This window comes from Lytechinus pictus, chromosome 12 (assembly GCF_037042905.1).
Source record: "Lytechinus pictus isolate F3 Inbred chromosome 12, Lp3.0, whole genome shotgun sequence".
Classification (NCBI taxonomy): domain Eukaryota; kingdom Metazoa; phylum Echinodermata; class Echinoidea; order Temnopleuroida; family Toxopneustidae; genus Lytechinus; species Lytechinus pictus.
In genome coordinates, this window is record NC_087256.1 from 12,990,846 (window position 1) to 13,008,448 (window position 17,603).

Genomic DNA, 17,603 nt, shown 5'->3' on the forward strand with positions numbered 1-17,603 from the left:
GATGACTAGAGAGTAGAGTACATAGGGCCTATGTCAAGTTGCATATGTACAAATATTGAATTCATAATTTTATTTTGTAATCCAAAGTCAGACTCAAAGACAAAACAGAAGCCTGGCCCTGGCTTCAAAAATGTGTCCGGACACCCGACCCCCATCCTATTAGTATTTATTACTGAACACTTCATTATTCAATCACATCAAAACAAACGTTAACATACTACACATAGGCATAGCTCATCAAACTTCCCCAAATAGTCTACACAAATTGTCAGCGTGAATTTCCCAGTTTCGCAGAAAACAATGAATGCATGATTCCATGAATGTACATGTACATCACAGCTAGAAAATATTTTGAACAAACATGCATAATACTTGACGTTGCTGGCTGTCCATAGTTGCAATTGATCTGATCAATCGCAACTATGGAAAGTCAATATATGAAATGCATGTATGTTCAAAAGATTTTCTAGATATGAATGTACATAGGCCCTAGATATGAATGTATATCCATGAATTCATTGATTTCTTGAAAATTCAATGCACTTCTCTTTGCATAAAAATGACATTGTGCAAATTTTTCTTAAAAAAATTATGACACTGATGAATTTCCATAAGTCTTTGTAAGACGGGGCCCAGGGTTCTGTAACACAGATCAGCGATCAATCGCTAAATTAGTGGGTTAGAGCAAATGTTTCGGATAAGATCTCAACGTGAGGGGTTCGGAACGCGTCTAACAAAAAAATCTGATGCTATAGCGTTGTGTGTAAGCGTGCCTCGCCACTTTATTCAGTGCAGGTGTGAATGCAGTTTGGAAAACACTCGACCATCGGTAAGGACGCAAATGTTGGTCCCGTGTATAGGAGAGTCACAACCTATGCACGTTAAAACCAATACACTATTCGTCAAAGAGTAGGGTGTTACCCGGTGTATTGCACCTGCTGGTCCCGGCAAAATTCAGGTCAAGTCGACCTTGACGTTCATATGCCATAGTAATCAATGTAATGATTGTGGGCATCAACGGACAGACAAGACAAGATATCAATGTTACATGCGCATTAAGTTTAAAATACTGACCAAGGACCAATCAGGGGTGTCTTTTCATATTTGCAATTCATCGCAAACCTTTGTGTTACGGAGCCTAGAGGGTGGCCTGTACTGTTTCCAGAAGAACAATTGAAGAAAAGGTACAAAATTTGCTGATGTTTTGCCAATATTTTGGAAACCTTATTGTCAAATTCAATATAACTACTCACTTTGCTAATTTAAAAATTCAAATTGCTTTTTCTGTTGATGGGGTGACCATACATATTGATATTCAATCAAAAATTTCTTACAGTTCCATGTGTTCCTCCACCAAAAAAAAAGAAAAACAAATAAATGTTGGACATTCATGTACTGTAAGAGTAATCAAGTATCAATGAACATTCTGTGTGAGTTTCAGTTCATAAGACCAAGGTCAATGAACCTTAGCCATGGTGGGCGTATTTGTTGAATTTCCATTAAAGGACAAGTCCACCCCAATAAAAAGTTGATTTGAATAAAAAGAAAAAAATCTAACAAGCATAACGCTGAAAATTTCATCAAAATCGGATGTGAAATAAGAAAGTTATGACATTTTAAAGTTTCGCTTAATTTCACAAAACAGATATATGCACATCCTGGTCGGTATGCAAATGAGGAGACTGATGACATCCACTCACTTTCTTTTGAATTTTATTATATGAAATATTCTAATTTTCTCCTCATTGTCAAGAGAAACAGCGATTAATTCCTCCCTGAACATGTGGAATCAGCATTGTTTAATATTATATGTTTCAGTCAAGTTGGTTCTTATTGTCAAATCTGTAAAAAATGGCATATTGTATATAATTTAAACAAAAACAAAAGAAATAGTGAGTGACGGACATCATTGACTGTCTCATTTGCATGTCACTGAGTTGTGTGTATCACTGTTTTGTGAAAAATAAACGAAACTTTAAAATGTCATAACTTTCTTTACATCCGATTTTGATGAAATTTTCAGCATTATGCTAGTTTGATTTTTCTCTATTTATTCAAATCAACATTTTTCTGGGGTGAACTTCAACATTGTTGAAAACTTAAAAAGTGGAGAAAGTTTTTTTATGTTAAAAATAATGGGCCTAAATTAGCATAAAAATTTCCTTAAGGAAATGACCAAATTCATTTAAGTTAAGTTATGATGTACATCGTCTGAACAGGTATTTATATCATTGGTTTGTGAAATTATGTGAAGATTATTGTTGCAAATATTGTCAACATTACTAGTCCCAATTAGCAAATGGCCTCTGTCTCAGATTTATTAAGTACACCAATCCAAAGAAAACCCAAGGGGATGAACTACTGCTTTGTACTGCACCAAAAGTATGTGGTGGTTATTACATGTGTATCAGAAGAGCTGAATTGATGACGATTCTCTTCAATCAGAGGAAAAATAACTTTGAATGTTCATCATTATGTTGGTTCATGGCTTCATGCTTATTTTCATGTACATGTATAGGCCTAATGTCTGAACTTTGAAAAATGCATGTGAAATGTAGTATGTCCATGTAAAGGTAATGATTCTCTATTCAGTCTCAAAGTAAAATAGCTTCATTGCCTTCATGCACATCCACCATTGTGATCTCAGACTACGTACATGTATCTACAAGCATTTCTTTCATTGTATTTTTGCATTCTCTCTCTTTAATGTCACCTTTTAATTCAGAACCAGAGTGAGTAAATTGTAATTGATTCTTTAAACCTGCAGTGAGACTTACAGACCTCTGACTCAAGTGTTGACTTGATCTGCCTTGGAGGTTGAATATATTTGGCTTTCTTTTCAGTGAAAGAAGCAATCCAAACCCTTTCCCATTTACCAGTCCACTAAATCAAACAGTCTGTTCCATTGATAGTGTCATACATGATTCCAATTCAATTCTGGGTATAAACCTGAAGGACATGTCCTCATCCCCTGTTTTTCCAAGCCAGCTGTGCATGCTTGAAAAGAGTCCCTGGTTGTCATGGTGATGATGAAGCATGATGTGGTTCTCTGAAAGGAATCTCTTTTGTTTGGTTTGGTTACATTGTACTTAATATCTCTGTGGCTTGCAGGTTGTGGGTTTCCTTTCAACATTGTTCAGAGATATGCGCTTTTACTGATTTATATTTGATGAATTTCCAAAGTCTTTTGGTTTCCTTGTTCTCATACAATGACTGCCCAATGATAATACTTTAACCTTAATAGATTGCTTACAATGTTGTGAATAGCTTTTCATTGATGAGAATCTATTTTCCATAGATCTATATGTACAGGCAATTTACATGTATTTGGAAACATATTTTAGGTGTACATGTATGTACATGTACTTGTACGTTGCATAGTATCAAACTTGCAGTTTGCATGATTATTAATGATGATACATGGTGAAACCATGGAAAATGTTCCGTTTGCAGTATTAAAGGGATGGTCCGGGCTGAAAGTATTTATAGCTTAATAAATAGAGTAGAATTCACTGAGCATAATGCCGAAAATTTCATCAAAATCGGAGGACAAATAACAAAGTTATTGAATTTTAAAGTTTAGCAATATTTTGTGAAAACAGTCGTCATGAATATTCATTAGGTGGGCTGATGATGTCACATCCCCACTTGTTCTTTTGTATTTTATTATATGAAATTAGGTTTATTGATTTTTTTTCCTCCAAGAACTAGAAAAATTGGATTGACAACTTATTTAGTGCATTCGATATTCATTGCTGCAACTTATTTCATTATAAGGGAGACATACATGTATTATTCACACAAGTATAAAATAATGAAAAAATTATGATTTTATGTAATAACATAAGAAAACGGAAAGTGGAGATGTGACATCATCAGCCCACCTAATGAATGTTCATGATGACTGTTTTCACAAAATATTGCTAAACTTTAAACTTCAATAACTTTATTATTTATTATCCGATTTTGATGAAATTTTAGGCATTTTGCTCAGTGAATTCTACTCTTTGTATTAAGACATAAATATTTTCAGCCCGGACCATCCCTTTAAACAAGCCAAAATAAACCCCCCCAAAATTCAATTTCCAGTATTGTTCTTTTCAACTTACACGGTAACTTGGTTACTTTGAGCTTGTTTTTACATTGTAATCATTCTGCCATGTTTGGTTGAATAGTAACTATGTACATGTATATCGCCCAGAGCCCTTGTGTATTTTTTTTTCCTGCAATATGATGCATACATGTACATCTCGAATTCTCGATTTAAAAAAGATTCTGAAAATCATTGCTCACTGCAACTTCATAAATCAGGCTTTAAATGTATCTAGAGAGCTCTGTCTTGCAGTAGTTCTAAACAAGTTATGGACCGGGTTTGATTACAAAGTATGCATAGCTCTACATCTATATTTCTCATGCTCATGCAAGACATGTTCTACATCTATTTCTTCACTAAAATTCCTTGAATTATTGTGTAAAAATGTGTACTAATTGAAGTATACCTTATAAGCCCACATTAGATAGGAATTCTATTGATTATTCACACAGGAACAAATGCTATGAGGTGCTCATCTCATCTGCTTCGTGCATTAGTATTGAGCTGTGAAGGATATATTCCATTTTAATTAGAACTCCTGAGATTCAGAATTCAAATTTAATATTTATAGAGAGGTGTCTGAGCTGAGCAATGATAAAAGTTTTGCTATTGATTAGGAGAGTTGGCTCTCTTTGTTACTAAATTACAAGCAACATAACCACAGTACTCATATTACGAATTCAAAGCCATTAAAAAATTGCATCAGTAGTAAAATGTGCTTTTTAATGTGACACATGCACTGAATTGAAAAATTCAGTAGGAGCAAGGCCACAGGCAAAAATGTTGATGTTAATTCTTCAAGTACTTGGAAGGGTGTCAAGGTAATGTCTTTAACAAAAAAATATACACTTGACTATTAGAGCATGATCGGTTAAGGGTTAGCATTGAGGTGAAATTTTTTTTTATAGATATTTCTATCAAAATTGCTTTTAAGATAATCTTTGATATCTCAGGTTTCAAAGAACTCAGTTTCATGAAGATTGATAAATCCGAAATTCCTGGAATAGTCCATTTTATTCGTGGGGGTGCTATTACCTCTCATCACGGACGGACATTTTTACTCAAATCAAATTCTCTCTAGTTTTATTGTTTTTAAAGTTATTCTTATTTGGTTTAGTTGTTCTTGCACTCTGAACATTAATCTATTATCAAACATAAATTAGTAGGAAAAAAATATTGGGAAGTAATTTTTTTTGGTAGGTGTGAACATTTCCATTTTGAAATTTCCGTCCGTGATGAAAAAAAATATAAAAAGTTTTTTTATTTTTTATCAGAATAGAAATAAAAAATAAAAAGGTGTAGAGGTATCTCACTAAACACTGTACATCATTTTATTTGTACAAAGCTGAAATCCATACATTTTATCCATATCATAAACTCAATCAAAAATGATCACGGACGGACATTAATTTCATCACGGACGGACAATGTAAATTCACTCAAATTCAATTCACTCTAGTTTTATTGTTTTCAAAGTTACTCCAATTTGGTTTGGATTTTCTTGTACTCTAAACATCAATCTATCATCAAACATAAATTAGTAGAAAAAATATGGGAAGTAAATTTTTCTGTTAGATGTTAACATTCCATTTTGAAATTTCCGTCCGTGATGAAATTAATGTCCGTCCGTGATCATTTTTATTGAGTTTATGATATGGATAATATGTATGGATTCAGCTTTTTATTCTTTATCAGAATAGAAACAAAAATATAAGTGTGTAGAAGCATCTCACTAGACACTGTACATCATTTCATTTGAATAAAGCTAAAATCCATACATTTTATCCATATCATAAATCAAAATAATCGCAGACGGACATTAAAGGAGAATGAAACTCTTGGAGCAAGTTAGCTTTTGTGAAAGCAGAAAAATCAAAGAATATGATCAACAAAACTTTGAGTAAAATAGGACTAGCAATAAAATAGTTATGAGCATTTGAATGTCGAGATCACTAATGCTATGGAGATCCTCCTATTGGCAATGCGACCAAGATCTGTGATGTCACACACGTACAACCTTCCCATTTGGACACTGAAAATATACCCCAAAACATCTCTTTTTGCTCATTCTAATCATATGACAAACGATTCATCAATGATATAATGTTGTGAAACCTCTTTACTTGTCATCTCATAAAGAGAACACCTCACCTTGTGATAGTCTCTATAAAAGTGAGAATATAAGTCAAATAAGTACTAAAGTAATGAGGGAGTTGTACGTGTGTGATATCACAGATCTTGGTCGCATTGCCGATGGGAGGATCTATATGGCACTAGTCACTAGTGATCTCAATATTCAAATGCTCATAACTTTCTTATTATTCATTCAATCTTCCTCAAACTTTCAACAATATGTTTCTTTGATTTTTCTCTTTGATATGGATTCAGCTGGTTTCAAGGGTTTCATTCTCCTTTAATTCATCACGGACAGACAATGAGCAAATACTGAGCAGATTATGAATTTAATTTTAGTTCCAATTTGCAGTGAAAAATGGTACTGAGAATTATTCAAAACTCAAATGGATGGAAACCTACAACTCTTCACAATTTTTTGTGAAATCTTTCTTTGGCTGTTATTGGGGCTTAATTGTTGTCAGGAATTTTTAAAAAACATAATTGGAATGCAGATAGAGTTGGAAGCTACATGTATGCCAAAAAGCAGGAAATGAAATAGAGCAAGAATAAGTCAAAAGCTGTATATTTCATCAATTGAAGCTTGCAGAAAGTGATTGAAAGGAAGAAAGTAGAATGCATATTCTGATAAGCAGAAAAAAAAAAAAATTCTATGTACAAACCCATGGATTCACAATGCTTCTACTAAACAGAACATGACATCACGTCCTTGAGGCTTGTGAAAAGTACAAGAATTCTTTGTTTAAAAGTCCATTTTTGAGCTAATTTTGAGCAAATTGCTGATCTGGTAATCTGAAAATGCATACAATTCATATAAAGCTTGCACTGCAGTGTTTACAAGTTTAATTGGTATTTGATTTCAATTTTGGATTCGGTCAGGGCCTAAATACATGAGGGCTGTTGATGTGAAGGGGTGTCTCCACTTTAATATGGACAAAAGATGAATTTGAAGAGAGCCTGGACAAGTGTTGTGGTCATACTTGATCCACCAAACAAGCATAATGATCAGCAACCTGTGAATCTTTTGGATTTACTTAATGGACATAAAAAAAAATATGTGCTCTTCGAAAAGTAATGCCTAAAAATGTATGAACATGTATCATCATGATATATCATAAAAAGTATCAACATAATCATTGATCCACTGGATGTTGATTTGGTACCAACTATAGTATTCTCTAATACCGTGTTTACACTTAATCGGCATTTGAATCGGCTTTTTCATAGCGTGTAAACGCGAGTAACTTGCATCGGCTCGCGGTTCAGAACCGGCAATTTGCACCACCAAAGTAGTAGGTTCTGAACCGCGCCGATGCAGAATTGGCTTTTTACTACGTGTAAACAGAAAGCCGATTCTGCATCGGCAATTTGTGCGCATTTCATTTACTTTACCATTGTGACGTAATTGTTAGCGCACTGATCCAGCGTTGTCTTTATTATGACGTATATTGTTGGTGTGCGTATCATTTCAGGTTTTTGCATCGGCTCGCGGTTCTGAACCGCGAGCTGTAACAACGTGTAAACGCAAACCAAAAGCCGATTCTGCATCGGCTTTTGGTTCTGAACCAATTGCCGATTAAGTGTAAACACGGTATAATAAATTGAAAAGAAGACAATGTGCATTGGGATGTTTGATTTGAAAAGAACTGTGTTTAAAAGCAATCATATGGCTAGATTATTTTGTGTGTCTAGCATAGAAATCATGTTGCTACAACTTAAATCAAGTTGTAGCAACTTGACTGAAGTTGTAGCAACTTGATTGTGCAACTAATATTGTTTAATTATATTTAAAAAATGTACAAATCATCAATACAATAGCATTTGTTCCCCCAAACAAGTAATAAGAACTTCTTACAAGGTACTTCCAATGTATTTTAATTGTGTCCGTCCGTGATGTCCGTCCGAGATGGAAAATATTTGCAATTCTCTCAGAAGTTTGATATTGGTTAAGAATTCAATATGCTGAACATAGAAGCTAACATACCTGAGTGTAAGTTGCATTAACAATTATTGGTCAAAGTTAAGCTATTTAGATAGAAACAATAAAAATGTTCAAAAATTCTGAAAACCACATTTCTATCATGTCCGTCCGTGATATGGCACATTTAGTGGCTACCTATGTTTGTAGGTAACCATGGCAACAAACTTTTTTCATCATTCAGCATACTTTGTCCTACCCTTCACTATAAAACACAAAGGAACCATGTTCATCTTATTCCTAATTTGTTACAAGCCTTCAAAGTTTTCAAAATCTATCAAATGTCCGTCCGTGATGAACCGATCACGCTCATTAAAGTCAATTATAAAATTGAAATTTGGACATTATGGCCTTTTTTTGCACTTTGGTAATTAATCTTTTGCTTGAATTAGTGACTAGGCAATAGTGACATGCCAATAATATAAGCCAAATACTGCCAAAAAAGAAAGATTGTCGGGGTAAACTGGCACCGATTCAGTGTAATTTCTACATGTATTGTTGGGTAAATATTCAAGATGAGCAAATCTTCAAAATTAGCAAACGATTAGAGTGTTCAAGCAAATGGAAATGAAGCAATTTGGGTCCCATGACATTTGCTCCGGCGACAATTGCTCTGATGGAAAATCTGCACAATAAGCCAAACAAAAGACAACCTGAAGACTATATAAACCCTTATCCTTATATTTATATATATTCTGAACCAAAAACTCTAGAACAATCCTACATGTAACTCTGACCCTATTCCCTCTTGAGATACATGTACATTGTATTAAGACTACATGTAGAGTTGTGTCACTGTTATTTTTGCTCAGGTCTATAGGCCTACTTGGCTTTTATAGCTAGCATTTGTTTTTGGTCTTGGTGATGCCCCCCCCCCCCCCAAAATGAAAGATGAATTTCTTTTTTGAAGGAACATGTGAAAAGCCTTCCTGCTATTCACTAGAGTCAAACAACCATCTTTTACAGTTGTAGCTTATTATGTTCAGATACCGGGAAAGTACATGTTTGCCACAAACTTTTCTTTCACTCATAAAAATCAAGTGCTTTCTGATAGTCACAGAATTATCTTCTCAACATCCATGTACTGTGCATTCACTCAGTTGTACAAAAATTGTCATGATCCTCTTGCACATGTAAAATGTAGCTTTATGGTTTTTATGGTGAAAAATAATATTATATTTTACCTTTCTTTTCAGAAATGGAATGATCGTCAGTGAACTACATGTTCTGCCAAAGGACACAGAATGAGGAAGTTACTCTAGAAACTGAGACAAAGGAAAGGTACATGTACTTTTAATGATCACTATATTTCAGATCTGCCAAATTCTCAGAATGACAGTTATCATGAGGAAACAAGACATTCTCCCTTGATTAAATGAACATTGGACTAAAAAGCGCTTGGATTTTATTTTCAAAATGGAGGACAAGCAGCAGCGCAATCTGCGCCACTACCATCACCAGGCACGGATTCTCCTGACTGAACGGGAGCGTGATCTTCTTCATGACATGCTGAAGGAGTACCAGAAATACCACAATGCTCGGCAGTTCATCTCTGATCTACGCAGTATTCTCAACACGCCAGCAAAGATGGACCTACTCCGGGAGATTAGGAACCTGGTGCCACCCGGGTACTTGCAAGAATTTGACACCTTGGCACCGTACGACCGCATGGCCCACCCGATGGCCACGCATTTAATGCAGGACGCTCCTGTCTTTAAGAGGTCTCCTAGCTGGCATGGGAGGGCTTATGAAAGGTCTTTTGATACGCAGAGTGAAGATTTAGGTGAGCATTTTAGGGATTCTGGATACAGGTTTCATGTTATAAATGCAAGTACGGTATGATGATAATGATGCCAAAATGTCAATTATGAAGCACAAAGCTTCTACATAATATTATCTTCCATCAATGCTTCCAAAAACATTCAGTTGAAACAAGGATGGTTATTGCCCATTTTTAAACTGGAATTGTTCTGTTCATTAGAAACATACAGTAAGAAGAGGTGATGGCTATTTTAAGCCTACAGTACATGTACAACTTAAAACTTGGCAATTGATCTGTAAGAGTTATTTACGTCAGTTTATTTTTTTTAATTCTTGGGTTATGCGGATCCTGTTCTTTTCTTCAGAAAGAATACTATTGATTTTCACCAACTCCAACCAACCCAGACTAACAAAGGGTCATCGAACCTAAATGATCAAGCTTCTTGAATTCTGAAAATTTTCACATCTATAAACGTCTTTATCCACGATCATTGATGCATTATCTCACCACAAGATATTGACTTCCGATACCTGTGTATTACGTACATACTGCTTTTTTAAGTCGGTGAAGACCATAAAAAAACTCTATGTACAAATAATAAAGAAGGAGGGTCAAGTAATCAACTCATTGTGCCTTTTATAGATGTACATGTACATGTATGTTCAAGAAACTTCTTGGGTGACTAACATGGTCTGTCATTTCAGAGCTACACATTTGTTCCTGCAAAAAACATAATATTAATAGGACATACCACCTTGATTGGAAACGTTTCATTTTCATTTCATTTTCATTTATTTATTCCAAATTCTCATTAAAAAACATACAACATACAAATCAAAGAATACACTATATACAAATAAAGATACAAAAATAGAAATACATTTAACAAGAGAATAAATGAGAATATGAGGGAGCCAGCATAGGCCAATGGCCTTTCTAAGGCTGGGCTCCCGAGACCATAATATAATCATAATAATCATAGAAGAGAGAGAGGGAGAAAGTACTGTAAACATAATTATATGGGTGGATGATAAGGCAATACAACTTATTTTCAAATTGATTTATATGCATCAATAAGGATTTTTTTATATCTGTTTTGAAAGAGGCAAGAGATGGGCATCTTTTTATTTCTTTAGGTATTTTGTTTCATAAAATAACTCCAGCATATTTTACAGAATTTCTAGAAGATTCATAATTCAACAAAGGTAAATATAAATCACTGGATTGTCTTGTTGAATATGAATGGACATTTGAAGTCAATTTAAAGTATTTTGTGAATATGGGAGGAAGCAACTGGTGCTCAAACATATACATAAAAGATGCTATTTGTAAATTGTAAATATCAAAAATTTTAAGAACTTTAAACTTATAGAATAAAGGTCCAGATGGTGTTCTAGGGTTGGAGTTATTAATTGCTCTTAATGCTCTCTTCTGTAAGACAAAGACTTTATTTAAATGTGTTTGAGCACAGCTACCCCAAGTCATTGTGCAGTAAGATAAATGTGGTAAAATTGTTGCATTATAAATGTATAATAGAATTTGAAGTGGTATGAAATGTCTTATTCTAAATATAACACCAATAGCACAAGATATTTTTTGTAAAATTACATTTACATGAGAAGACCATGACAGGTTTTCATCAAGAGTGATTCCAAGAAAATTAATTGTAGAAACTTGTAATACATGTACGTTTTTATCGTTTAAGTAGATATCACTAAGATTGTCAAAAAGTTTCTTATTTTTTGTTTTGAATATCATATAATTTGTCTTAGAAGAGTTAATAACCAACTTATTTACAAGAAACCACTCTTCGATCTTAGGTATTTCTACATTCAGGATAGAATTTAAATCGACAATACTTTTACCTGACAAAAAAAAAATTGTATCATCTGCAAAAATTATAGGGCACAGTTGGTGACTAACATATTGGACATCATTGATATATAATAAAAACAACAAGGGGCCGAGGATTGAACCTTGCCTGTGTTTATTTGCAGTAATGGAGAATTTATACCATTGATGGATACAAACTGTTGTCTGTTACTCAAATAACTCTTAAACCATTCTAAAAAAGTACCTCTTATACCATAATGATGAAGTTTATATAATAGAATTTTGTGATACGTAAAGAAAGCATTCATATTGATTGAGTGTGGATTCAATTCAAAACATTAATAGGACTTCTTCTTTTTCGCCAATACACTACCAATTTGTGGATACAGTAGATCAGAAAGAACACTGACCATTTGATTTGTTATTGAATACAAGCCTCAGAAAATGAAAATAAAATGATCATGGTTGTTGGGTCATACTCTACATGTTTCATCCTGTTGAATTATCAGTCTACATGTAGCATATTATGCTTAAAAATGATAATAACCAGTACCACATCCCCTTTAATACTTGAAAATGTACTGATCCATTTTGAAAACAGGATAAGCAGGGATACATGTACCATGATATACATGTGCTTGGTGATACTGCAACTTATTTTCTTATGTTTAGTTTTTTGCATTTCTTAGATTCAATGTAAATTTGAATCCATGCTGAATCATCAGTTGCATTGCAATAACATCCAGACCCTCTTTGCTACTTAATCAATAATTAGTCTTTGCAGAGCGTTGCTTGCAAACAATAGCTGTTGTTAACTGGTTAAAGGACAGTTTGAAAGGGTTTCTGTTGGCAGTCTCAATGAGGTTCATTAAGATCAGTCTTTCAAGGAGGACATCTTGGCATTGTCTAGCTTTAAGAATGGCATTGACTTCCCTTGAGGGACAGGTCCTAATGTACATGTACCTGGAGTCCCGAACCTTCTAAAGCATTGCAAAGATGATTTGTAGATATGAATGACAAGACAGACAGGTGATGAAATATTGACAGTTTGGGTTTTTAGGAAGCGTCAGAGTCTGTCTCGTCCATTGTGTTCAAGAATCTACTTTGCCGAGGGCTATGGTGTGGATGTTCTTTGAAGTAGCCCTATAAATGCCCTTAAGGGTCTTTGTTACAAACTATTATTGCCTGCTAGAGTTGATGTAAGGATCACTTTGTTCAGAAAGAAGATCGCAAATGCAGATATATCATGTGCAAAATCCCCTATTAGACTTCTGAATGACTATTGAATAACCATTGTATGTTGGCAATATGATGACGTGGATATGCTAAATTCATGCCAATATTTCAGATTTTTTGGGGTACATTTTTGTTTTCCACATTTTATTTTATAAGCTAAGAAACTCATAGATTGATATTAAAAAAAATAGAGAATTATGCTTTATAATATACATTTTGAGCTACATGTACCAGGAAAAGTATATAAACTCCACTGATAGACAAACATATTTCTTAATACTTATATTAACACATGTACATGTAGATTAATAGGGATTTCATCAATATCAGATAAATATTCATGTACAGTATACTATCAAAATAACTGTAAAAGCTTTATATCATTTTTTACATGTATGATCTTCAGCAACGAAATGCATTTTCTACTTCTTTTGAAACTGACATTTGCATCCAAAATCATCTCTGTGCTCACTTGTAACATTTCTTAATATATCCAACAGAGATTGTTGCACCTGCATTTGTCTATTGTAACTTGTTTTCTCACTAATTGATATAGAAGTATCTATGCCACTATTTATGCATGAGTGCTTCTCAATCAACCCCTTCCATTGAGGTGGGGGAAGTAAGCTCTGCATGTGAAGTCACTTTTATTGATTTCTTTTGTATTTGGATTTGATAGGGTCTAAAGCAAGGTTACAGTTAGGCAGTCATCAAATCGGTATTTAAAATTGCACCCAGGTTTAAAATAATCCTTATGATTGAGCACATCAGTTATTAAAGTGGGACTTTAATTCATGATGACGTTTTATCTCTTGAGGAATTTGTATCACATTGAGTGTCTAAAATATAGCACCCAATGACCTCATCAAGATAACAGGTAGGTAGATATTGATGAATAATTCATGATTGCACTTCATATGATCCTTTTTATATCTGTTTTTCCATAATTTATGAGTGTACTGAGCCACAGGTCATGGATAATCTTGTGATAAAATGTGTTGGAAAGATTAATGTTAAGTCAAAATAAGCTACTATTGTACATGATGTACAAGACCAGGGTGATATGTCAGGTAGGAGTTGCGTACAGAAGAATAAGTACGGGATATGATAACTTGACTAATCATTTATATACTCGTATAACTTTTAGAAATTGTTCAGGAATTATGGAATGGAATCGAATGTATATATGTTAATAATATATTTTCTTTCCCTCAATCTCATTTTGTTTTGGACCAGATATGAGTCATTATGTAGCAACCAGTCCCCGAGTTTTAACAATCACCAACAAGAATGAGGATTTAGGCTTTACAATCAAAGGAGGATCAGAGCAGGGTACCCCAGTTTCTGTAAGCAGGGTTGAGAGAGGGTCTGATGCTGGTGAGTAAAACAAACCTTTCTATTATGATCACCCGGGGGGGGGGGGGGCACTCAGTATATAATGCATAGTGGGTATGTGCCGCGGAGGGGACCCCCATTTTCACACTCAAATTTCTGTTCCAAGGCATAGCATTTTTGTCTTATTGAGAAAAAGAACAAAGAAAGCCGCTCCAAAGCATAGCATTTTCTTCTTAACAAGAAAAAAGAAGAAAGATATCCGCTCCAAAGCTTCACATATTTTCCGTTACGCCGTTCCGGTCGCATTGATCTGCTACGATGAGCCGCAATTTTTGTGAAAAGCGGCCGCAGAGCGCTGTCCGACCATCGCCTCTGCGCTAGTGCACCGGGCGCCTGTGCGCCGTGCTAGCTGCATGCACGTATGCCCGTTCCATTGGGATGCACACGCAGGCGACCCGTTCCAAGGACCCCCGTTTTCACAAACATTTGTAGTTCTGAAGCCCGTTCCGAGGACCCTCCTTTTTACAATAAGCCCGCTCCAAGGCCCCCGTTTTTTGTCTCGCCCGCGGCACATACCCATGACGAAAAACCTCCATTTGAGAACACTATACCCCAGTTTTTCTCAATGAATTCTCTTCTCCAAGTACGAAAACCCTACTGCCCCAGGCATGCAATGTAAGTATCAAAACACCCGTTTCTTGACCTCGGTCCGAAGATAACACAACAGCCCGAGTGCGGTCCGGGAAAACATGTCGCCATTTTTTATTCACTTACTTTCCTTATTTCGAGGTTGATTTTCTTCATTCGAAATTGAAAATGGGCTAGCATTGAATTTCTGAATACAATATGCCTTTGAAAACGTGATTAAATATCGAATACAATAATTTGATTCCGAAGGTCCTTCTACAGGCAGAGAAGACTTACGTAATAGCACAGCTGTTGTTTATCATTTCGTCCTTGGCTCAACGCTCATAATCTGGCCTGTGGGGATTACCTGGCCAAGTGGGGTTGATCAGGCGGGTGTTTCATAAAGCTGTTCGTAAGTTAAGAGCCACTGGTGATCCTGTCTTGCGGTAAATGGTACAAACCATTGGCGATGATCACCAGTCGTTGTTAAAGTCGCTCTTAACTTACGAACAGCTTTATGAAACGACCCCCAGGGCTTGGAAATGATTTTTTAGATTTCAAATGCAAAATGGGGTCTAATACCGCAGTTTGCAATCTGAACTGCGGTATTTCTGCAAATGGGGGTCTGACGTAATGTACTACTTTTTTGGTCGAGTACCCCCCCCCCCCCGGGTGATCACCGTTATAAAAGAGCCCAGTCATTAATTTGTATATCATTTTCACCTTGTAGCAAGATGTGTTTTAAGCTTTTAGTAACATTTCCCTTGTTAGATATCAAAGCAAAAATAAATTTCTTTGCTTTGCCATTAAATTTGTTTCTACATACATGTACTTGCACAAAGTTTTCCATTGCCAGCTGTGGTAATAATCTAAAAATGAGCCCAGAATCCAATAAAATGACCACCTAAGTGTTTGTATGTGTAAATGAAAATGGCTCTGGAAGAAAATGAGCAATTGCCAAGATATGAGCAAAATAAACTTGGAATTCCATCATATATGTTGAATATTTTTCTAAGCAATGTTAATACACTGTCTCACATATATTTTTCTGTGTTAGTAATCACAAGTGTTGTCAGTTTTCAGCTAAGATTCATTATTTCGCAAAGACAAGTTTATGTTATTGTACCAGATCTAGATCTATGATAATTGATACTAGGGTGACGATTAACCTTGATTTTAATACTTTCTCATGAAATGAATGTTTGCTACAACTACATTCTTTTACCTTTAATACTTGTCATTTATTTGCTTAATCATTTCCACTCTAAAATGTATTTTTTTCTGAAATCTGAATTGGATAAGTTGCAATTTGATTACATTAAAACAAATATCAAATCAATTTTTCTGTCACTTTCATTCCTACAGAGAAAAATGGGCTGGCAGTTGGTGATGAGATTTTAGAAGTGAACAACATTAATTTTGAAGAGATAGCCATCAGCAGTGCTATCCGTGTATTACAGGGATCCAATAAGCTCCGAATGACCGTTCAGCATAATCCTGCATTAGTACAACACTCTCAAAGAAGACAATCAAAAGAGAAAACAAAATGGTGAGTATTCATGCAAAATTGAAATTAGTTTTTGTGTTTTTTTTAAATATAAATACATGTAGTAATTATGAATTCAAAGGCCCAGATTTCCCAAATGACAAGCTGATTTTAACAAACAGAAATAATTTGTCAAGTATAGCACTCAAAATGTCATCAAAGTCAAATGCACATGTAAAATAAGACAATTGATACTAATTACTATTGAAGGATTCATTTATTTTCACAAAACTTATTTTTGCATTCTAGTTGAACCTACAAACCGTTGATCGACAGACAAGAGCCAGAACCATTCCACCAATTACTGTCATTTATCAAATGTGAATGCATCTCCAATAAACTATGCAGACTACTCTTGCAGAGATACCAAACCAATTTGATAAAATTGCATTTGTTCCTATTTTATTAATCAAATATGAATATGATTTTTACCACCAAAAGTATGAATTTTCTGATTTTTTTTTTTGCTTTTGTGTTTGTATCGTGTCATTATTACATTTCTATTTATGTGATTGTGTTTAGGTTTGATACCTATTCTCGTGCAAGGGGCCCACCATCAGGTCTGAACGCATCCACTGCTGGTATAAACAGAGAGAGGAAAGTAGTGATTCAACTGGATGAGAAACATAGGTTTATTGGTTTCAACATACGAGGAGGAAGCGAGTATGGCCTTGGAATATTTGTATCCAAGTAAGTTTTCCAGTATATTTTCTTTTAAAAGATAACAAATCTTGCCTCTATAATCAAGTATCGAACGTTTATTTGAAGCGATCAGAGTTTGCTTTTAAATTTCTACTAAAGACCTGTGAGATAGGAAAATAGATGGAAATAGGAAAATACATCAAATACAGTGGTGCTAAAAAGTGAGTGAACCCCACCAGAAAATGAACATATTTTAAGTATTCAAGTTCTGCCATGTTTTATTTATATATTCAATTGTAAACTCAGGTGATAAAATGTTACATTCAATAAAGTTTGTTTCTCTAGGCTCGCCGAACATTGTAGTAATGTAGTCTACATTCAACACTCAGTATGAAGGAGTGCATTTGGTGGTGGGGCT

The 17,603-nt window shown here is 34.7% G+C and overlaps 1 protein-coding gene across 2 annotated transcripts in view; it reads left to right on the top strand.

The window, feature by feature from the left end:
* The window catches only part of LOC129273557 (uncharacterized), a 33,054-nt gene that overhangs the window by 670 nt on the left and 14,781 nt on the right, over positions 1-17,603 (top strand). Inside the window, exons 2-5 of one of the 2 annotated variants that reach the window (XM_064107717.1) lie at positions 9,401-9,987; positions 14,272-14,412; positions 16,363-16,546; positions 17,066-17,233. In XM_064107717.1, the coding sequence (XP_063963787.1) occupies positions 9,621-9,987; positions 14,272-14,412; positions 16,363-16,546; positions 17,066-17,233 (860 nt within the window). In that variant the 5' untranslated portion in view covers positions 9,401-9,620. Of the gene's footprint in view, positions 1-9,400; positions 9,988-13,692; positions 13,913-14,271; positions 14,413-16,362; positions 16,547-17,065; positions 17,234-17,603 lie in introns of those variants that run through there. The other variant, XM_054910612.2, reaches the window with a different exon arrangement.